The sequence below is a fragment of the Macaca mulatta genome, chromosome X (genome assembly GCF_049350105.2).
Source record: "Macaca mulatta isolate MMU2019108-1 chromosome X, T2T-MMU8v2.0, whole genome shotgun sequence".
NCBI lineage: Eukaryota > Metazoa > Chordata > Mammalia > Primates > Cercopithecidae > Macaca > Macaca mulatta.
In genome coordinates this window covers 79,735,517-79,755,535 of record NC_133426.1, presented here as the reverse complement: position 1 = coordinate 79,755,535, position 20,019 = coordinate 79,735,517, and the positions used below count along the sequence as shown (strand labels likewise).

Below are 20,019 nucleotides of genomic sequence, written 5' to 3'. Positions count from 1 at the left end.
TGATTCTTCTCTCTTTTCTTCTTATTAGTATTGCTAGCGGTCTATCAATTTTGTTGATCTTTTCAAAAAAGCAGATCCTGGATTCATTGATTTTTTGAAGGCTTTTTCATGTTTCTGTGTACTTCAGTTCTGCCCTGATCTTAGTTATTTCATGTCTTCTGATAGCTTTTGAATTTGTTTGTGCTTGCTTCTCTAGTTATTTTAATTGGGATGTTAGGTTGTCATTTTTAGATCTTTCCTGCTTTCTCTTGTGGGCATTTAGTGCTATAAATTTCCCTCTACACACTGCTTTAAATGTGTCCCAGAGATTCTGGTACATTGTGTCTTTGTTCTCATTGGTTTCCAAGAACATCTTTATTTCTGCCTTCATTTTGTTATTTCCCCAGTAGTCATTCAGGAGCAGGTTGTTTGGTTTCCATGTAGTTGAGCAGTTTTGAATGAGTTTCAGAATCCTGAGTTCTAATTTGTTTGCACTGTGGTCTGAGAGACAGTTTGATGTGATTTCTCTTCTTTTCCATTTGCTGACGAGTGCTTTACTTCCAACTATCTGGTCAATTTTGGAATAAGTGCGATTTTGTGCTGAGAAGAATGTATATTCCATTGGTTTGGGGTGGAGAGTTCTGTAGATAGCTATTAGGTCTGCTTGGTCCAGAGCTGAGTTCAAGTCCTGGATATCCTTGTTAACCTTCTGTCTCGTTGATCTATCTAATATTGACAGAGGTTAAAGTCTCCCATTATTATTGTGCGGGAGTCTAAGTCTCTTTGTAGGTCTCTAAGGACTTGCTTTATGAATCTGGGTGCTCCTGTATTGGGTGCATATATATTTAGGATAGTTAGCTCTTCTTGTTGAATTGACCCCTTTACCATTATGTAATGGCCTTCTTTGTCTCTTTTGACCTTTGTTGGTTTAAAGTCTGTTTTATCAGAGACTAGGATTGCCACCCCTGCTTTTTTTTTTTTTTTTTTTTTTTTTTTGCTTTTCATTTTCTTGGTAGATCTTCCTCCATCTATTTATTTTGAGCTTATGTGTGTCTCTGCATGTGAGATGGTTCTCCTGAATATAGCACAGTGATGGGTCTTGACTCTTTTTTTTTTTTTCCTTTTTTTATTGTTTCTCAATACACACATTTATTTGTACTGAAAATTGTAAAAATAGCACAAAGTTTCTTTTCATTACAATCCAAATTTTTGAAAGCCAGAAAATCCAATTATTATGCTCTAGCCAAACTACCCAGTGTTTTCTTTCTCTATTATTATTATACTTTAAGTTCTAGGGTACATGTGCACAACGTGCAGGTTTGTTACATATGTATACACGTGCCATGTTGGTGTGCTGCACCCATTAACTTGTCATTTACATTAGGTATATCTCCTAATGCTATCCCTCCCCCCTCCCCCCTCCCCACAATAGGACCTGGTGTGTGATGTTCCCCTTCCCGTGTCCAAGTGATCTCATTGTTCAATTCCCACCTATGAGTGAGAACATGCAGTGTTTGGTTTTCTGTTCTTGTGATAGTTTGCTGAGAATGATGGTTTCCAGCTGCATCCATGTCCCTGCAGGGGTCTTGACTCTTTATGCAATTTGCCAGTCTGCATCTTTTAATTGGAGCATTTATACCATTTACATTTAAGGTAAATATTGTTATGTGTGAATTTGATCCTGTCATTATGATGTTAGCTGGTTATTTTGCCCATTAGTTGATGCAGTTTCTTCCTAGCATTGATGATCTTTACAATTTGGCATGTTTTTGCAGTGGTTGGTACTGGTTGTTCCTTTCCATATTTAGGGCTTTCTTCAGGAGCTCTTGTAAGGCAGGCCTGGTGGTGACAAAATACAATTATGTGTCTTGGGGTTGCTCTTCTTGAGGAGTATCTTTGTGGTGTTCTCTCTATTTCCTGAATTTGAATGTTGGCCTGCCTTGCTAGGTTGGGGAACTTCTCCTGGATAATATCCTGAAAAGTGTTTTCCACATTGGTTCCTTTCTCCCTGCCACTTTCAGGTACACCAAACAAATGTAGATTTGGTCGTTTCACATAGTCCTGTATTTCTTGGAGGCTTTGTTTGTTTCTTTTTACTCTTTTTTCTCTAAACTTCTCTTCTCGCTTTATTTCATTAATTTGATCTTCATTCACTGATACCCTTTCTTCCATTTGATTGAAACAGCTACTGAAGCTTGTGCATGTGTCGCATAGTTCTCATGCCATGGTTTTCAGATCCATCAGGTCATTTAATGTCTTCTCTGCACTTTTTATTCTAGTTACTCATTCATGTAATCGTTTTTCAAGGTTTTTAGCTTCCTTTCGATGGGTTTGAACATCCTCCTTTAGCTCAGAGAAGTTCGTTATTACTGACCTTCTGAAGCCTACTTCTGTCAGCTCATCAAATTCATTCTCCGTCCAGCTTTGTTCCATTGCTGGTGTGGAGCTGCAATCCTTTGGAAGAGAAGAGGTGCTCTGGCTTTTAGATTTTTCAGCTTTTCTGCTCTGGTTTCTTGCCATTTTTGTGGTTTTACCTAACTTTGGTCTTTAATGTTGGTGACCTACAGATAGGGTATTGGTGTGAATGTCCTTTTTGTTGATGTTGATGCTATTCCTTTCTCTTTGTTAGTTTTCATTCTAAGAGTTAGGTCCCTCAGCTGCAGGTCTGTTGGAGTTTGCTGGAGGTCCGCTCCAGACCCTGTTTGCCTGGGTTTCACCAGCGGAGGCTGCAGAACAGCAAATATTGCTGTCTGATCCTTCCTCTGGAAGTTTGTCCCAGAGGGGCACCCATCTGTATGAGGTTTCAGTTAGCCCCTTCTAGGAGGTGTCTCCCAGTTAGGCTACACAGGGGTCAGGGACCCACTTGAGGAGGCAGTCTGTCCATCCTTCGAGCTCAAACACCATGCTGGGAGAACCACTGCTCTCTTAAGAGATGTCAGACAGCAATCTTTATGTCTACAGAAGTTTCTGCTGCCTTTTGTTCAGCTATGCCCTGCCCCCAGAGGTGGGGTCTACAGAGGCAGCCGGCCTTGCTGAACTGAGCTGGGCTCCACCCAGTTCAAGTTTCCTGGTCACTTTGTTTACTTACTGAAGTCTCGGCTCTGGTGGACACCCCTCCCCCTGCCAGGCTGCTGCCTCACAGGTTGATCTCACCTTGTTGCACTAGCAGTGAGCAAGGCTCCGTGGTCATGAGACCCACCAAGCCAGGCGTGGGATGTAATCTCCTGATGTGCCATTTGCTAAGACCATTGGAAAGTGCAGTATTTGGGTGGGAGTGTCCCATTTTTCCAGGTACCATCTTCGGTGAAGGCATGGCTTCCCTTGGCTAGGAAAGGGAAATTCCCTGACCCCTTGAACTTCCTGGGTAAGGCAATGCCCCAACCTACATCGGCTCACCCTACATGGGCTTCACCCACTGTCCAACCCATCCCAATGAGATAAACCAGGTATCTCAGCTGAAAATGCAGAAATCACCCATCTTCTGCATTGATCACACTGGGAACTGCAGACTGGAGCTGTTCCTATTCAGCTGTCTTGACATTTACTCTTAATATTGGATAGCATTTATACTTTAGTGAAGAAACAAGTTCGCAGGTTGGATATCTGTTTCACTCAAATTTACGTTTGGAGGAAAACAACTTGATTGTAAAATATTTAGATTTATATAAGAAAACATTACAAATAAGTCACAAGAAGATATATAAAACTTGCTTTATTGCATGGGTCAGCGGAATTCCAATGCTTAATACTTTTAAAATGAGAGTAGACTACTTATTATTCAATATCAATTGTGCTGTATCTTTTAAGGTATTTAATCTGTTACTTATATGTGGAATGAAAGCTCGAATAAGCCTGAAGGGAAAGGAAGAGGTGGTGTAGAAAGGTGGGAAATCAGTCTGAATATTCTATTAAACACATCCCTTTGCAAAACAAACAAACAAACAAAAAATAGAAAGCAGGATCTTAAAGAGGTATCTGCACACTCATGTTCATTGCAGTATTAGCCAAGACATGGAAGCAACCTAAATGTTCATCTGTAAGTGAATGGAAAAAGATGTGATACATATACACAATGGAATATTATTCAGCCATAGAAAAGAATGAAATTCTGTCATTTGCAGCAACAAGAATGGAACTGTAGGACATTGCAGTAAGTGAAATAAGCCTTTGAGAAATTAAAGAAAAATGAATGAAAATAATTTGTTTATGCATTGGAAGACTTGATACTGTTAAAATGCCAATTCTCCCCAAATTGATCTAGTGATTCAACGTATTCTCTTTTAAAATTCAAAGAGGTATTTTCTTTGCAGAAATTGACAATCTTATTATAAAATTTGTATAGAAATTCAAGAGACTCAGAGTAGCCAAAACTATTTTGAAAAAAGAAGAAGAAAAATGATGGAGGGCTTTCACTTTCCAATTTTTTAAAAGAAACTATCAATCTATGGTAGTCAAGATGGTATGGTATTTTCATAAGGTTAGACATTATAGATTAATGAAACTGAGTTCAAATTCTAGAAATAAATTCTTTTATTTATAGCTGTGGTAAGTTTGAAGATGTTGGGTCTGACCAAGGAAAACACAAAACAACATGGTATCATTGTACAACAAACTTTATTAAATGGTGCTTGAAGAGGGTTGTATGAAAGAGTAAATCCCTCACCACAGCATCCATGAAAAGCATCATGAGGTCTCAATTAAGAAGGTGAAGTGGGTGAAGAAATTTCCAGGAGACAGGTGATTCAGAGAGGTAGTTTATGCCTTTAAGCAGCATTGTTCAGCTGCAAAGTGAGAAGTCACTGGGTCAGAAAGCTCCAAAAGGCAGCAGTGATTTGGGATCTTTTACAGTTACAGTGTTTGTGTTATCTAAGGCTAACAGAAGTGGGGTGTACTTTTGTGGAGTGAAAGGCAGGAGGTAAAAGAGACAATAATATGCTTATTCAGGCTCCATTTAGAACATTTTGGATGTGTAATAATTTGAATTTGGTGCAGACAGGCTTTAAGCTAACAACCTGCTGTGAAGGAGTAAACAACAAGGGGGCCAATATAGAGGGGCCATCCTTGGCCCATTTTTACAACAGTCAAGTGATGTTATGATAAGGGTACCAATACAATTCATTGAGGAAAGGATAACCTTTTTAACAAGCTGTTTGGGGCAAAGGGATATCCACATGCAGAAAGCTAAGCCAAGACTCGTAACTCTCACAATACACAAAAAAATTAACTCAAAATACATTATAGACCTAATATAAGTTTTTTTTTTAGAAGGGTCTTGCTGTGTTGCCCAGGTTGGAGTGCAGAGACACAATCATAGCTCACTGAAGCCTCAATTTCCTGGGTTCAAGTAATCCTCCGGCCTCAGCCTTCCAAGTAGCTGGGACTACAGGCACACACCACCACACCTGCTTATTTTTTTTATTACTTTTGGTAGATATGAGGCCTTACTATGTTGCCCAGGCTCCTAAATATAGGATTTAAAACTCTAACACATTTATCTATAGGAGAAAATATTTAATGTCTTGGTTAGGCAGCTATTTCTTAGTTATGACATAAAAACACAGTCCATTGAAAAAAAAAAAGATAAAATGGATCCCATCAAAATTCAAAACTTCAGCACTGAAATACAGTTTCTCATTAGGCATAAAAAGACATTGCACCTTATGGTGAAAAATATTGCAAAATGTGTATCTGAAAAGGACTTATATCCACTATATGCATAGAACTCTTACACCTCAATAATAAAGGCAAACCAATTAAAAATAGGCAAAAGATTTGAAGACATTATACCAAAATATATATGAATTGCTAATAAAAATGTGAAGAGATGGTTATAAGTGAAATACAAATTAAACCACAATGTGATAGCATTTCATACATAATAGAATGATTAACATTAAAAAAGACTTGCATACAAATGTTTATTCCAACGTAATTCATAGTAGCCAAAGTTAGAAATAGCCTGCATGTACATCAACTGGTGAAAAAATAAACATAATGCGATATATCCATATAATTCAATACTATCCAGCATAAAAGAAATTACTGTGGATACATGCTACAGCAAAGATAAATCTCAAAATCTTTATTTTCAATGAACAAAGTCATACACACAAGAGAAAATGTTTTTTGTTTTTTTTTTGTGTGTTTGTTTTTTTTTTTTTTTTTTTTCAATTCTGTGGAGAAAATCAGTGGTAGCTTGATGGGGATAGCATTGATTCTATAAATTACCTTGGGCAATATAGCCGTTTTCGGATATTCATTCTTCCTATCCATGAGCATGAAATGTTCCTCCATTTGTTTGTGTCCTCTTTTATTTCATTGAGCAGTGGTTTGTAGTTCTCCTTGAGGAGGTCCTTCACATTCCTTGTAAGTTGAATTCCTAGGTATTTTATTCTCTTTATAGTAATTGGAAATGGAAGTTCACTCATGATTTGGCTCTCCGTTTGTCTGTTATTAGTGTATAGGAACGCTTGTGATTTTTGCTCATTGATTTTGTATCCTGAGATTTTGCTGAAGTTGCTTATCAGCTTAAGGAAATTTGGGGCTGAGATGATGCGGTTTTCTAAATATACAATCAAGTCATCTGCAAACAGAGACAATTTGACTTCCTCTATTCCTAATAGAATACCCTGTATTTCTTTCTCTTACCTTCATTTTGTTAATTACCTAGTAGTCATTCAGGAGCAGGTTGCTCAGTTTCCATGTAGTTGTGAGGTTTTGAGTGAGTTTCTTAATCCTGAGTTCTAATTTGATTGCACTGTGGTCTGAGAGACAGTTTGTTGTGATTTCTGTTCTTTTACATTTGCTGAGAAGTGTTTTACTTCCAATTATGTGGTCAATTTTGGAATAAGTGCGATTTGGTGCTGAGAAGAATGTATATTTTGCTGATTTGGGGTGGAGAGTTCTGTAGATGGCGATTAGGTCTGCTTGGTCCAGAGCTGAGTTCAAGTCCTGGATATCCTTGTTAACCTTCTGTCTCATTGATGTGTCTAATATTGACAGTGGAGTGTTAAATTCTCCCATTATTATTGTGTGGGAGTCTAAGTCTCTTTTTAGGTTTCTAAGGACTTGCTTTATGAATCTGGGTGCTCCCGTATTGGGTGCATATATATTTAGGATAGTTAGCTCTTCTTGTTGAATTGATCCCTTTAACATTATGTAATGGCCTTCTTTGTCTCTTTTGCTCTTTGTTGGTTTAAAGTCTGTTTTATCAGAGACTAGGATTGCCACCCTTGCTTTCTTTTTCTCTCTCTTTCCATTTTCTTGGAAGATCTTCCTCCATCCATTTATTTTGAGCCTATGTGTGTCTCTGCATGTGAAATGGGTCTCCTGAATACAGAACACCAATGGATCTTGACTCTTTATCCAATTTGCCAGTCTGTGTCTTTTCATTGGAGCATACAGTCCATTTAAAGTTCATATGGAACCAAAAAAATAACCCACATAGCCAAGACAATCCTAAGCAAAAAGAACAAAGCTGGAGGCATCACGCTACCTGACTTCAAACTGTACTACAAGGCTACAGTAACCAGAACTGCATGGTACTGGTACCAAAACAAATATATAGGCCAATCGAACAGAACAGAAGCCTCAGAAATAACATCACACATCTACAACCATCTGATCTTTGACAAACCTGACAAAAACAAGCAATGGGGAATGAATTCCCTATTTAATAAATGGTGCTGGGAAACTGGCTAGCCATATGTTGAAAGCTGAAACTGGATCCCTTCCTTACTCCTTATACAAAAATTAATTCAAGATGGATTAAACACTTAAATGTTAAGACCTAAAACGATAAAAATGCTAGAAGAAAACCCAGGAAGTATCATTCAGGACATAGGCATGGGCAAAGACTTCATGACTAAAACACCAAAAGCAATGGCAACACAAGCCAAAATCAACAAATGGGATCTAATTAATTCAAAGAGCTTCTGCACAGCAAAAGAAACTATCATCAGAGTGAACAGGCAGCCTATAGGATGGGAGAAAATGATTGCAATCTACCCATCTGACAAAGGGCTAATATCCAGAATCTACAAAGAACTTAAACAAATTTACAAGAAAAAACAAACAACCCCATCAAAAAGTGGGCAAAGGATATGAACAGACACTTCTCAAAAGAAGACATTTATGCAACCAACAAACGTATGAAAAAATGCTCATCATCACTGGCTGTTAGAGAAATGCAAATCAAAACCACAATGAGATACCATCTCACACCAGTTAGAATGGCGATCATTAAAATGTCAGGAAACAATAGATGCTGGAGAGGATGTGGAGAAATAGGAACACTTTTACTCTGTTCGTGGGAGTGTAAATTAGAAGACAGTGTGACAATTCCTCAAGGATCTGTAACTGGAAATACCATTTGACCCAGTGATCCCATTACTGGGTATACACCCAAAGGTTTATAAATCATGCTACTATAAAGACACATGCACAAGTATGTTTATTGCAGCACTATTCCCAATAGTAATGTCTTGGATCCAACAAAAATTTCCAACAATGAAAGACTGGATTAAGAAATTGTGACACATATACACTACGGAATACTATGCAGCTATAAAAAAGGGTGGGTTCATGTCTTTTGCAGGGACATGGATGAAGGTGGAAATCATCATTCTCTGTGAACTATCACAAGGACAGAAAACCAAACACCGGATGTTCTCACTCATAAGTAGGAGTTGAACAATGTGAACACATGGACACAAGGCAGAGAATATCACACCTCAGGGCCTGTGGGGGGTTGGGGGGCTGTGGGAGAGATAGCATTTGGAGAAATACCTAATGTAAATGACAAGTTGATGGGTGCAGCAAGCCAACATGGCACATGTATACCTATATGACAAATCTGCACATTCTGCACATGTACCATAGAAATTAAAGTATAATTTTTAAAAAAGTAAAGATGAAAAAGAGTCCCAGATTAGTCAGTGAAAAAAAAAGATAACATGTTGTATAATTTTATTTATAAGAAATACCCACAAAGGCAAAGCTATAAGACAAAAAGTGAATTAGTGGTACCTATAGCATGAGTAAGAAGTGTAACAGTAATTATTTATGAAAGATAATATTGAGATGATGAAAGTGTTCTAAAACTGATTCATGGTTTTAATTGTACAACTTGGTAAATTTAATTTAGTCTCAGTTTTAGTCATTTCTGCTCTGATTTTTATTTTTTCTTCTACAAATTTTGAGTTTGGTTTGTTCTTGCTTTTCTAGTTCTTTAAGATGCATTATTAGGCTATCTGTTAGTATTGCTTTTATTGTATTCCATAGGTTTTTGTGTGTTGCATTTCCATTGCCATTTGTATCAATAAAATTTAAATTTTTCTTCTTAATTTCTTTATTGACCTATTGGTCATTCAGGAGCATGTTGTTTAATTTCCATGTATTTGTATAGTTTCCAAAGCTCCACTTGTTATTGAGTTCTAGTTTTATTTCCTTGTAATCAGAAAAATATACTTGATATGATTTGGACTTTTTAAAAATTTGATGGGACAATTTTTGTGGCCTAACATATGGTACATCCTGGAGGTTGTTTCATGTGCTGTTAAAAAGAATGTGAATTCTGCAGCTATTGAATGTAATATTCTGTAAATATCTATTACATTCACTTGGTCTATAATGCAGATTAAGTCCAATGTTTGTTGATTATCTGTCTGGATGATAGGTCCATTACTGAAACTGAAGTTTTGAAGTGTCCTGCTATTATCATATTGCAATATATCTCTCCCTTTAGATATATTAATATTTGCTTATATGTTTGGGTGCTACAATATTCATCACATGTATGTTTACAATTGTTATATCCTCTTGCTGAATTGACCTCTTTATCATTATATAATATAATGAGTTTCTTTTTCTCTTTTTACAGTTTTTGACTTAAAATCTGTTTTATCTGATATAAATACAGCTATTCTTGTTCTTTTATGGTTTATATTTGCATAAAGTATCTTTTTCTATCCCTTCATTTTAAGTCTATGTTTGTCTTTATAGATTAAGTAAAATGAGTTTCTTGCAGACAGCATACAGTTGAGTCTGGATTGTTATCCATTCAGAAACTATGTTTTTTATTTGAAAAATTTTAAATTTCAATGTTTAATGTTATTGTTGATAAGTAAAGACTTACTATTGTCATTACTTGTCTGGAGGTGGGAGAGAGGTGATGCAGGCACTCCCTTGGTTGCCACTGCTTGTGTCATGCTGGGTCACATCCCAAGTCTACAGCCTCCAAGACCAGTGCAGAACCACACTTAGGCTTGCCCAAGGATCTCAGTCACTAGTTACCTGGTTGCCACTGAAATTTATTTGAGGCCTAAGGCCACTGTAGTTAGCCAGTCATAAAGTGGGCCAGGACTTTAACTCCTCCCACCAGGGCAGTAGATTCACCTCTGGGCCAGAACTGGTTTAAATGCTCTCTCCAGGAGAACCTGTGGAAATCTGTCTGGTGTTGTGTTCCACTGTGACACTATGAGATAGGGCAGCACTGAGTTCCACTGCAAAGTCCCACACTCACTTTTCTCTCCCTCCCTAGGGTGTACAGCTTCTCTCTCTGGGCTGCACTGCCTGGGATTGGGATGGGGGTGTAAGCAACGCAAGACTGTTCTTCTTTCCCTCTTCAATGCATCTTTTCTTTTTATTATGCTAAAACCAGAAACTCTGATATCTCATTTGATTTTTTACTTCTTATGAAGGTATTTTATGCATGGAAAGTTATTCAGTTTAATGTTCCCATGGGAGAAATGATTGCTAGAGAGTTCTATTTAGCCATCTTGCTCTGCCTCCAATTAGTAAATATAATTTTTAAAATCATTCATTCATGCACTTGAAATGGGTGCATTACGTGATACACAAAATAAGCCCAAGTAGAATTATTTTAAAAACAAATAAAACTGACATGAACATTATTGTACAAGCCTTTTTGTGTATTTACATAAGCAGGTCATTGCTGCATCCTAGGGGAGGCATGTGTTTAGATTTAGTAGATACTGCCAAACAATTTTTAAAGTTTTTATATCAGTGTACACTCCCATTAGCAATATCTAAGAGTCCAAATTGCTCTACATCTTTGCCAAAATTTTGAATTGTTAGACATTTTAATTTTAGCCATTGACAATTTTCTTTATATATTAATGATTTATTAGTTTTGTATCTATATATGTGTTTGAGGTATCTATATTTCACCCATTTTTCTTAGGTCTCATTTTACTTAAGATGTTATTTATGTTTTTTGCTTCTTGGTTTGGGTTTTTTAAATTTATTTACTCATTTGCTAAAAATTTATTGAACATCTATTTTTTGCCAAGCATATACTGATGGGACCTTTTTATTTTTTTGAGACAGGTCTCGCTGTCACTCAGGCTGGAGTGCAGTGGCACAATCGTGGCTCACTGCAGTCTTGGCATCCTGGGCTCAAACAATCTTCCTACCTAAGCCTTCACTGTAGCTGGGACCGCAGGTGTGTACCAACATGCCTGGCTATTTTTTATTTTTTACTTTTTTGTATAGATGGAGGTCTCACTATGTTTCCCAGGCCGACTTCAAACTCCTGGGCTCAAGTGCCCCTCTCACATTGGCCCACCATAGTGTTGGAATCATGGGTGTGAGCCACTGCATCTGGCCAGGGTTTCTTCTTAAAAATTTTTTTTTGTTGATTCATAATAATTGTAAATATCTATGGGATACATGTAATATTTTGATACATGCACAAAATGTGTATTGGTCAAATCAGGATAATTAGGACACCCATCATTTGATAAATAATAAGTATTTATCATTTCTTTGTGTTGGGAACATTCAAAATCTTCTTTTATAGCAATATTGAAATATACAACAAATTACTAGTAGTAGTCACCCTACTGTGTGGTTGAACACTAGAACTAATTCCTTCTATCTAACTGTATTTTGGTACCCATTAATTAACATTTCCCTGCACTCTACCCTTCCCAGCCTGATAATCACTATTCTATTCACTACATGCATGAGATGAGTTTTTTAGTTCCCACATATTAGTGAGAACATGTGATACTCATCTTACTGTGCCTGGCTTATTTCACTTAATGTAATGTTCTGCAGTTCCTCCCCTGTTGTTGCAAATAACAGAATTTCATTCTTTTTATAGCAGAATTATATTCCTTTGTGTGCATGTGTCATATTTTCTTTATCTTTTATTGATGGACATGGGTTGATTCCATATCTTGGGTCTCGTTAATAGTGCTACAATAAACATGAGAATGCAGAGATCTTTTCAATATACAGATATTCTTTCTTTTGGACATGTACCCAGCAGTAGGATTGCTGGACCATATGGTAGTTCTATTTTAAGCTTTTTGAGAAATGTTCATACTGTTTTCCATAGTGGCTGTACTAATTTACATTCCCTTCAACAGGGTATATGAGTTTCCTTTTCTTTGCATCCTTGCCAGCATTTGCTATTTATGTATTTTTTATAATAGTTATTTTAACTGGGATGAGATTATATCTCATTGTGGTTTTGATTTGCATTTCCCTGATGACTAGAAATATTGAGCATTTTTTTTTTCATATACCCTGGCCATTCATTCATGTATCTTCTTTTGAGAAATGTGTATTCTTATTTTTTGCTATTTTTTAATCAAATTATGTGGTTTTTTTTCTATTGAGTTGTTTGAGTTTCTTATATATTCTGTTATTACTCCCTTGTCAGATGGATATTTTGAAAATATTTTTCCCATTGTGTAAGTTGTCTCTTTACCCTATTGTTTGTTTTCTTTCCTGTGAAGAAGCTTTTTAGCTTAATGTGTTCCCATTTGTCTACTTTTGCTTTTGTTGCCTGTGTTTTTGAGGGCTTAAAAATAAAATCTTTGCTCAGACCAATGTCCTAAAGCCTCTTCCCACTTTTGTCTAGTAGTTTCATAGTTTCAGGTCTTACATTTAAGTCTTTAGTTCCTTTTTATTTGATTTCTGTATATGGTGAGAGATAGGGGTCCAGTTTTATTCTTTCTCATACAAATATCCAGCTTTCCCAGAATCATTTATTGAAGAGTCTGTCCTTTCCCTAATGTATGTTTTTGGTGCCTTTGTTGCAAATGAGTTGGCTGTAAAAGTGTGGATTTATTTCTGGGTTCTCTATTCGGTTCCATTGGTTTGTTGTGTCTATATTTATGACAGTACCATGCAGCTTTGTGTGAAGAATGTCATTGGTATTTTGATAGAGATTGCATTGAATATGTAGATTTCTTTGGGTCGTATAAACATTTTAACAATATTGATTCTTCTAATCCATAAGCATGGAATATCTTTCCATTTTGGGGTTCTCTTCATCTCTTTCATTAGTGTTTTTATAGTTTTTATTGCACAGATCTTTCACTTCTTTGGTTAAATTTATTCCTAGATGTTGTATTATTTTCTTGTAGCTATTGTAAATGGGGTTGTTGTCTTGATTTTTTAAAATTGCCTGCTGCTGGTGTACAGAAATGCTACTAATTTATGTATGTTGATTTTGCTTCATGCAACTTTGCTTAATTTGTTTGTTAGTTCTAACAGTTTTTTGTGAAGTCTTTAGGTTCTTCTAAATGTAAGATAATGTCTTCTGTGAACAAAGATATAAATTAGCAACTTTTTTTTCCAATATGTACGTCCTTTATTTCTTTCTCTTGCAGAATTGCTCTGGGTAGGACTTCCAGTACTATGTTGAATATGGTTTTTAAAAATAATTTTCTCTACACTTTATATTATGATAAAACATACATAACATAATATTTACTATTTTACCTATTTTTAAGTCTGCAGTTCAGCAGCATTAAGTACAATTACACTGTTGTGAACCATCATCACCATATATCTCCAGAATATTTTCTTTTTCTTGAACTGAAACTCCATACACATTAAACAATAACTTCCTTTCCTCCCTACCCCAAGTCTCTGAAAACCATGTTTCTGCTTTCTGTCTTTGTGAATGTGACTGCTCTAGATACCTAATTTAAGTAGAATCATACAATATTTGTTCTTTTTATCTGGCATTTTCACTTAATGTTTTCAAGGTTCAACCTTGTTGTATGTGTCAAAATTGCATTCCTTTTAAAGCTTAAAAATTCCTTTCATTATATATATATTTATATAATACACATTATATATATATGTTATGCATATATGTTATACATATTATATATAATGAAAAATGTTATATATATACACATATATATTACATTTTATTATCCATTCATCCATCAATGGGCTTTTGGGCTGTTTCTAACTTTTGCTTATTGTGAATAATGCTGCTATGAACAAGGGTATACAAATACTTGTTTGAGACCCTGCCTTCAACTTTTTGGGTATATACCCAGAAGTGGAATTGCTGAATTATATGGTAATTCTACGTTTAATGTTTTGAGGAACTGCCATACTGTTTTCCATTATGGCTGTACCATTTTACAATTCTCAGCAATGCACAAGAGTTTCGATTTTCCATGTCTTCATCAACACTTATTTTCTATGTGTGTGTGTATGTTTTCTAATGATAGCTATCCTAATGAACGTAGTATGTAACTGTGGTTTTGAATTGCATTTCCCTAATTAGTGATGCTGAGCATATTTTGACGTCATTACTGGCCACTTGTTTCTCTTCTTTGTAGAAATCTTTATTCCAGTCCTTTGGCCATTTTTGAATTGGTGTGTTTTCCTTTTCTTGGTTATTGATTTGTAGAAGTCTTTTATATATTTTAGATATTAATCTCTTATTATCATATATATGATTTGCAAATATTTTCTCCAAAAAAATTGTCTCTTAAAGCTGTTGATAGTATTTTTTGATGCATGAAAACTTCTAATTTTGAAAAAGTCCAATTTGTCTGTTTTCTTTTGTTGTCTATGCCTTTGCAGTCATATCTTTTTTGTTTTATGTAACAAAACAGAGCATTTCCCTTGTGGTTTCTGTGAATGCCTGTATGACTCTGAGGACTCTTCATTCTTAAAAGTAGATAAAAATACTTTCTCTTTGTCCTTTCTAATAGTTTAACTGCATAATATATTTAAATAACAATACATTTTATTTTAAATAATGTATCGCATTTTGGAGAGTGCTTAAAAATATTGCAATATACTAACAAGAGGGAAAAGTTTGTAAAACCGTTTATTCCAGTTTTATTTTTCTAAACCTCCAGCCTAAACACAAACATATATATATATAACCAAATTAGAAAGAAAAGGACCAAAATGTCCATGTTGGTGCTCTATGGATTGTGAGGCTTCTAGTGATTTCTGTGGTACTCTAAAAATTATCTCATTTTCCAAATTTTCTAAAATGAGCATAAATAGTATTTATTATCTGAAAACTACAAGGAATATTGCAACTACAGAAATAGAAAAGGGAAACTTAGAATGGATGGGACTCATAACTATGGAATCACCAGACTGAGATATGAGTCTCAAAATTTAATTTTGTAAATACTGTAATGATATGTAGTACACAGGAATAAAATAAGTAAAAGGAAAAATTTATCTACAAACTGACAGAATCTAGAAATAAATACAACAGTATGTAAACAGTTTTAATATCTCTGATAGTAACAAATTATTCTTTAAATCTGAAAAATAATAGTCACTTAAAATTTTTAAAAATTGTTCAATTAATAAATGATCCAAATTAGAAATATGAACAAAATAAACCTCGCCAATGATTACTATAGAGAGGAAATTTTAATTACTGCAAAGCATTCCACCCAATGAATGCCTTATCAAATAGTTTAACCATTTCTTTAATGCTGAGATTTAGATTATTTCCAATTAACTCAAAAGCATCAAGCAAATGTTATGATTTCTAAGAATAAACATAACTTTCCATTTTGACTTTTATATATATGTATATTTCTAAAGGCTATTAAAGCCAGCATTAAGGAGAAGCAGAAAGTCAGTATTGGAACTGGGGTTATTTATAAGCCAGGCAGCTGGTTAATTGAGGTGAATTGTCTGGTGTGTTTACTTGCCACGTAGTTGTATACACCATACTGGTTTTTCATAACAGGCCCTCATTCGCCCCCACTGCCATCGGACTTCCTCCTCCTCTCCTCACAGGAAATGTTTCGAGAATTTTTCAATCTAAAATCGTATAGGTTGTGAAAAATACAGACAAACATAATATAGAATATTTAAATAACTGACACACCACCTAAAGACCATCAATGCTAATTCCTGGTGTTTTTAATCTTTGAAGCGTTTGTTTATCAGCTCTTCCACCATCCATCTCTCCCCTCCCCAGATCCCCGATCTAAAATCAAAAAGATTGATTTAGGATGGGTGGGTGCCTTGTCCTCTCTCATTGTTCAATATTTTAGTTACATTTTCTCTGGAAAGCATAAATGTATAATATCGGTTAAAAGTTGGATGAAATGAACTAATAAACGCAATGGGATTCCAGAAAACTCCACGGGAGATGGGTTAGAGGACGAGGAGGAGGTGGATGAATCAGCCATATTAGAGAGTCTGGGAAGGTGAGCAGAGTTGAAAACTTGATAGATCTAATAATTTACTGGCTCTGGGTTTGTCAGTCACTACACTGCAGCAAATGAGATTAGAGCAGAGTTGTGGGAGGGAAGGAGGTGACGCAGCAATCTGTTTGCACCAAGAAATTTTAGGCAAGTGACAACTGCGTAATCATATTGCGGCACCGTTTTTTTTCTTGCAGCAGTAGCTGCTTGCGGAGGAGGTCTGCCCACTGCGGCTCTCTGCAGTCTCTGGCTCTCTCCTGCAGGATCGGTCAGCGCAGCCGTCGCCGCCCTCTGCACCCAGCCCAGGCCGCCACTGCTTCAATCCGGTTCTCAAAGCCTCAGCACCACCTTTTATCCCCGAGGCAGCCTTGATCGTCGTTCCCTCAGTCCGGACGCCGCTGCTAGGTCCGACCACCGCCGCTTCTGATATTTCGGTGAGTCTTTTCCTGCAGAGGTTTGGTCTCCCGATCTCTGTGGTAGCCACCTTAGGCGTGTACGGTCCTTTGAAAAAATGGCCGAGTCAGCGAACCACAAGGAGCTGTCAGAATCCAGTCAGCAAGAGGCTGGTAATCAGATAATGGTGGAAGGGCCCGGGGAACATCCGGAGCGCGGTGAAGATGCCGCTGCTGGGCTTGGAGATGATGGGAAGTGCGGTGAAGAAGCCGCAGCTGGGCTCGGGGAAGAAGGGGAAAATGGTGAAGATACTGCGGCTGGGTCCGGGGAAGATGGGAAAAAAGGTGAAGATACTGATAAGGACTCAGACCCAGACCGTCCAAAAGGACTTATCGGTTATGTTTTAGATACAGACTTTGTTGAAAGTCTACCTGTGAAAGTTAAGTACCGTGTGTTAGCCCTTAAAAAGCTTCAAACTAGAGCGGCCAATTTAGAATCCAAATTCCTGAGGGAATTTCATGACATTGAAAGAAAGTTTGCTGAAATGTACCAACCCTTACTGGAAAAAAGACGTCAGATCATCAATGCAATCTATGAACCTACAGAAGAGGAATGTGAATATAAATCAGACTCTGAGGACTATGATGATGAGGAAATGTGTGATGAAGAGATGTATGGTAATGAGGAGGGTATGGTACATGAGTATGTGGATGAGGATGATGGTTATGAGGACTATTATTATGATTATGCTGTTGAGGAGGAGGAGGAGGATGAGGATGAGGATGACACTGAGGCTACTGGAGAAGAGAATAAAGAAGAGGAGGATCCTAAGGGAATTCCTGATTTTTGGCTGACTGTTTTAAAAAACGTTGATACACTCACTCCTTTGATTAAGAAATATGATGAGCCTATTCTGAAGCTCCTGACAGATATTAAAGTTAAGCTTTCAGATCCTGGCGAGCCCCTCAGTTTCACACTAGAATTTCACTTCAAACCCAATGAATATTTCAAAAATGAGTTGTTGACAAAGACCTATGTACTGAAGTCAAAGCTAGCATATTATGATCCCCATCCCTATAGGGGAACTGCGATTGAGTATTCCACAGGCTGTGAGATAGATTGGAATGAAGGAAAGAATGTCACTTTGAAAACCATCAAGAAGAAACAGAAACATCGAATCTGGGGAACGATCCGAACTGTAACTGAAGATTTTCCCAAGGATTCATTTTTCAATTTTTTCTCTCCTCATGGAATCACCTCAAATGGAAGGGATGGAAATGATGATTTTTTACTTGGTCACAATTTACGTACTTACATAATTCCAAGATCAGTATTATTTTTCTCAGGTGATGCACTTGAATCTCAGCAGGAGGGGGTAGTTAGAGAAGTTAATGATGCAATTTATGACAAAATTATTTATGATAATTGGATGGCTGCAATTGAGGAAGTTAAAGCTTGTTGCAAAAACCTTGAGGCATTAGTTGAAGACATTGATCGTTAGAGCAGAGTACATATGGCCCTGAAATTAACTGCCCTAGATATAGTTACTCAAGGTATAAGAAGTCTTGTATTCTGTACTTTTCTTGTAGTGTCAGTTAAAACATACGTTTCAAAAATATAAGAAAAGTTCAAAAACTAATTAATTTGCATTTTAGTAGTAGAATGTTTTAAAGAAACGTACACTGTGGTAAATGATTTAAAACACTAGTATAGTGTTGTGTAGCTTCATCCTTCTGAAGTCTTTTTGTCATGTAGCTATTCATCTGTGGCTATGAAACTATCAGAAATGCTAAGTGAGATCAATATTTGTTTGGAAAAAATCTTGGGAAGCAACCCAAGGGTTTTTGCTGTTGTTTTTCTTTTTCTATTTTTGTTTACTTAGTTCTTTAGCTAGTGGATTTAATTTTGTTGTGCCTGCTTCATTTTGCAATAACAATGCAGTAGAATTTAAAACTCAAATGCTTAAGAGGCCTGCATATAGATAAGAATTTCAGGCAAAACTACATTTATTGTTAATAACGGCTTGTTCATACGCTCTTGTATTTTATGTATCTGTGATAAATAATGAAACTTAGTTATATTGAGGTTACTGTTTATCAGTGAAGTGTTAGTCATAGTATTTTCAAAAGTTTGCGCATATTGTTCTGTGTAATTGTGTAAGCCATAATTACAGTGTATAATTCTCTTTTCCTATTAAATCATTCATTGAAAGTGATCACTTTACCATTTTGAAAAGATATTTCATGTTCTTTCACTGCAAAATAAAATGAATAAAAGTTTCAGAGTGTCTCATGTTTAAAAATTGATTTATTTCTTGTTGCAAAAGTAATATGTTCATTGGGGGACATTTGGGCAATACTGAAAAAATTCATTAATTAAACACAAAATCCATATACCACCCACCTACCCCAAAATAAGCACTGTTAATATTTTGATTTATTTTCTACAATTATGTTTGCATATGTTTATACACTCATGCAGATTTACTAAGACTATACTAAAATGTGCAAAGAAAGTATATCTTTCTTAGTGTTTGTAATTATGCTGTTCATAATCTCGAGTCTACCTTCACTACACAAGGTTGCAGGGAAACAAAATTCTCAATTCTAATCAATCCAGTAATCTCAGTGCTATTTAATAATTTAAGCACCATTTAGAAATAACAGGCTCCTGTGTGTGTTAGATTGTATTTCATATTTCTTACCTATCCTTCTACAATGTCATCTGGGTATATATGGGATTACATTATTAATTGTGGCTGGGGTGGGAGTGGAGTGCCCTGATTCAGGATAATGGGATGTGATTGATCAGACCCTCGTCCCAGAGCTGACTTTGCCTTTGTTGCATGTAGAAACAGAGGCTGTGCTTCTCCCTCTGGCAGACTCTGAAAAGGTCACATTCATACCTCTAGTACAAGAGAGAACTTCTTGGTCCCCTCCATGCCACGTGGGAACTGAGAGTAACTAGAAAATGCTAACTCTGTCTCGTTATTGCTGCCTACCCACTCTTCCATCCCAGGTGGTTGGATGGATGTGATCTTGCACAAGTATAAACCAAAAGTGGACAGAAGTTCTGTCTGTGACTTATTCTTCCACTATTAAACAAAAGATCTTGGCACAGAGAGGTAAGTTTATAGCAGTGCCAACTTTTCATATTTCTGTTTCATACCCCTCTACAA

General features: G+C 36.3%; 1 protein-coding gene and 1 pseudogene across 1 annotated transcript; both read left to right on the top strand.

Annotated features, from left to right (window-relative positions):
* Window positions 1-16,875, top strand: part of LOC100427778 (leucine-rich repeat flightless-interacting protein 2-like) — a 48,715-nt pseudogene extending 31,840 nt beyond the window's left edge.
* Window positions 16,642-19,143, top strand: NAP1L2 (nucleosome assembly protein 1 like 2). Its single transcript, XM_001095046.5, has one exon. It carries the CDS (start codon window positions 16,960-16,962, stop codon window positions 18,340-18,342), a length of 1,383 nt encoding a protein of 460 aa, XP_001095046.2. The 5' UTR covers window positions 16,642-16,959; the 3' UTR covers window positions 18,343-19,143.
* Window positions 19,144-20,019: the final 876 nt, after the last annotated feature.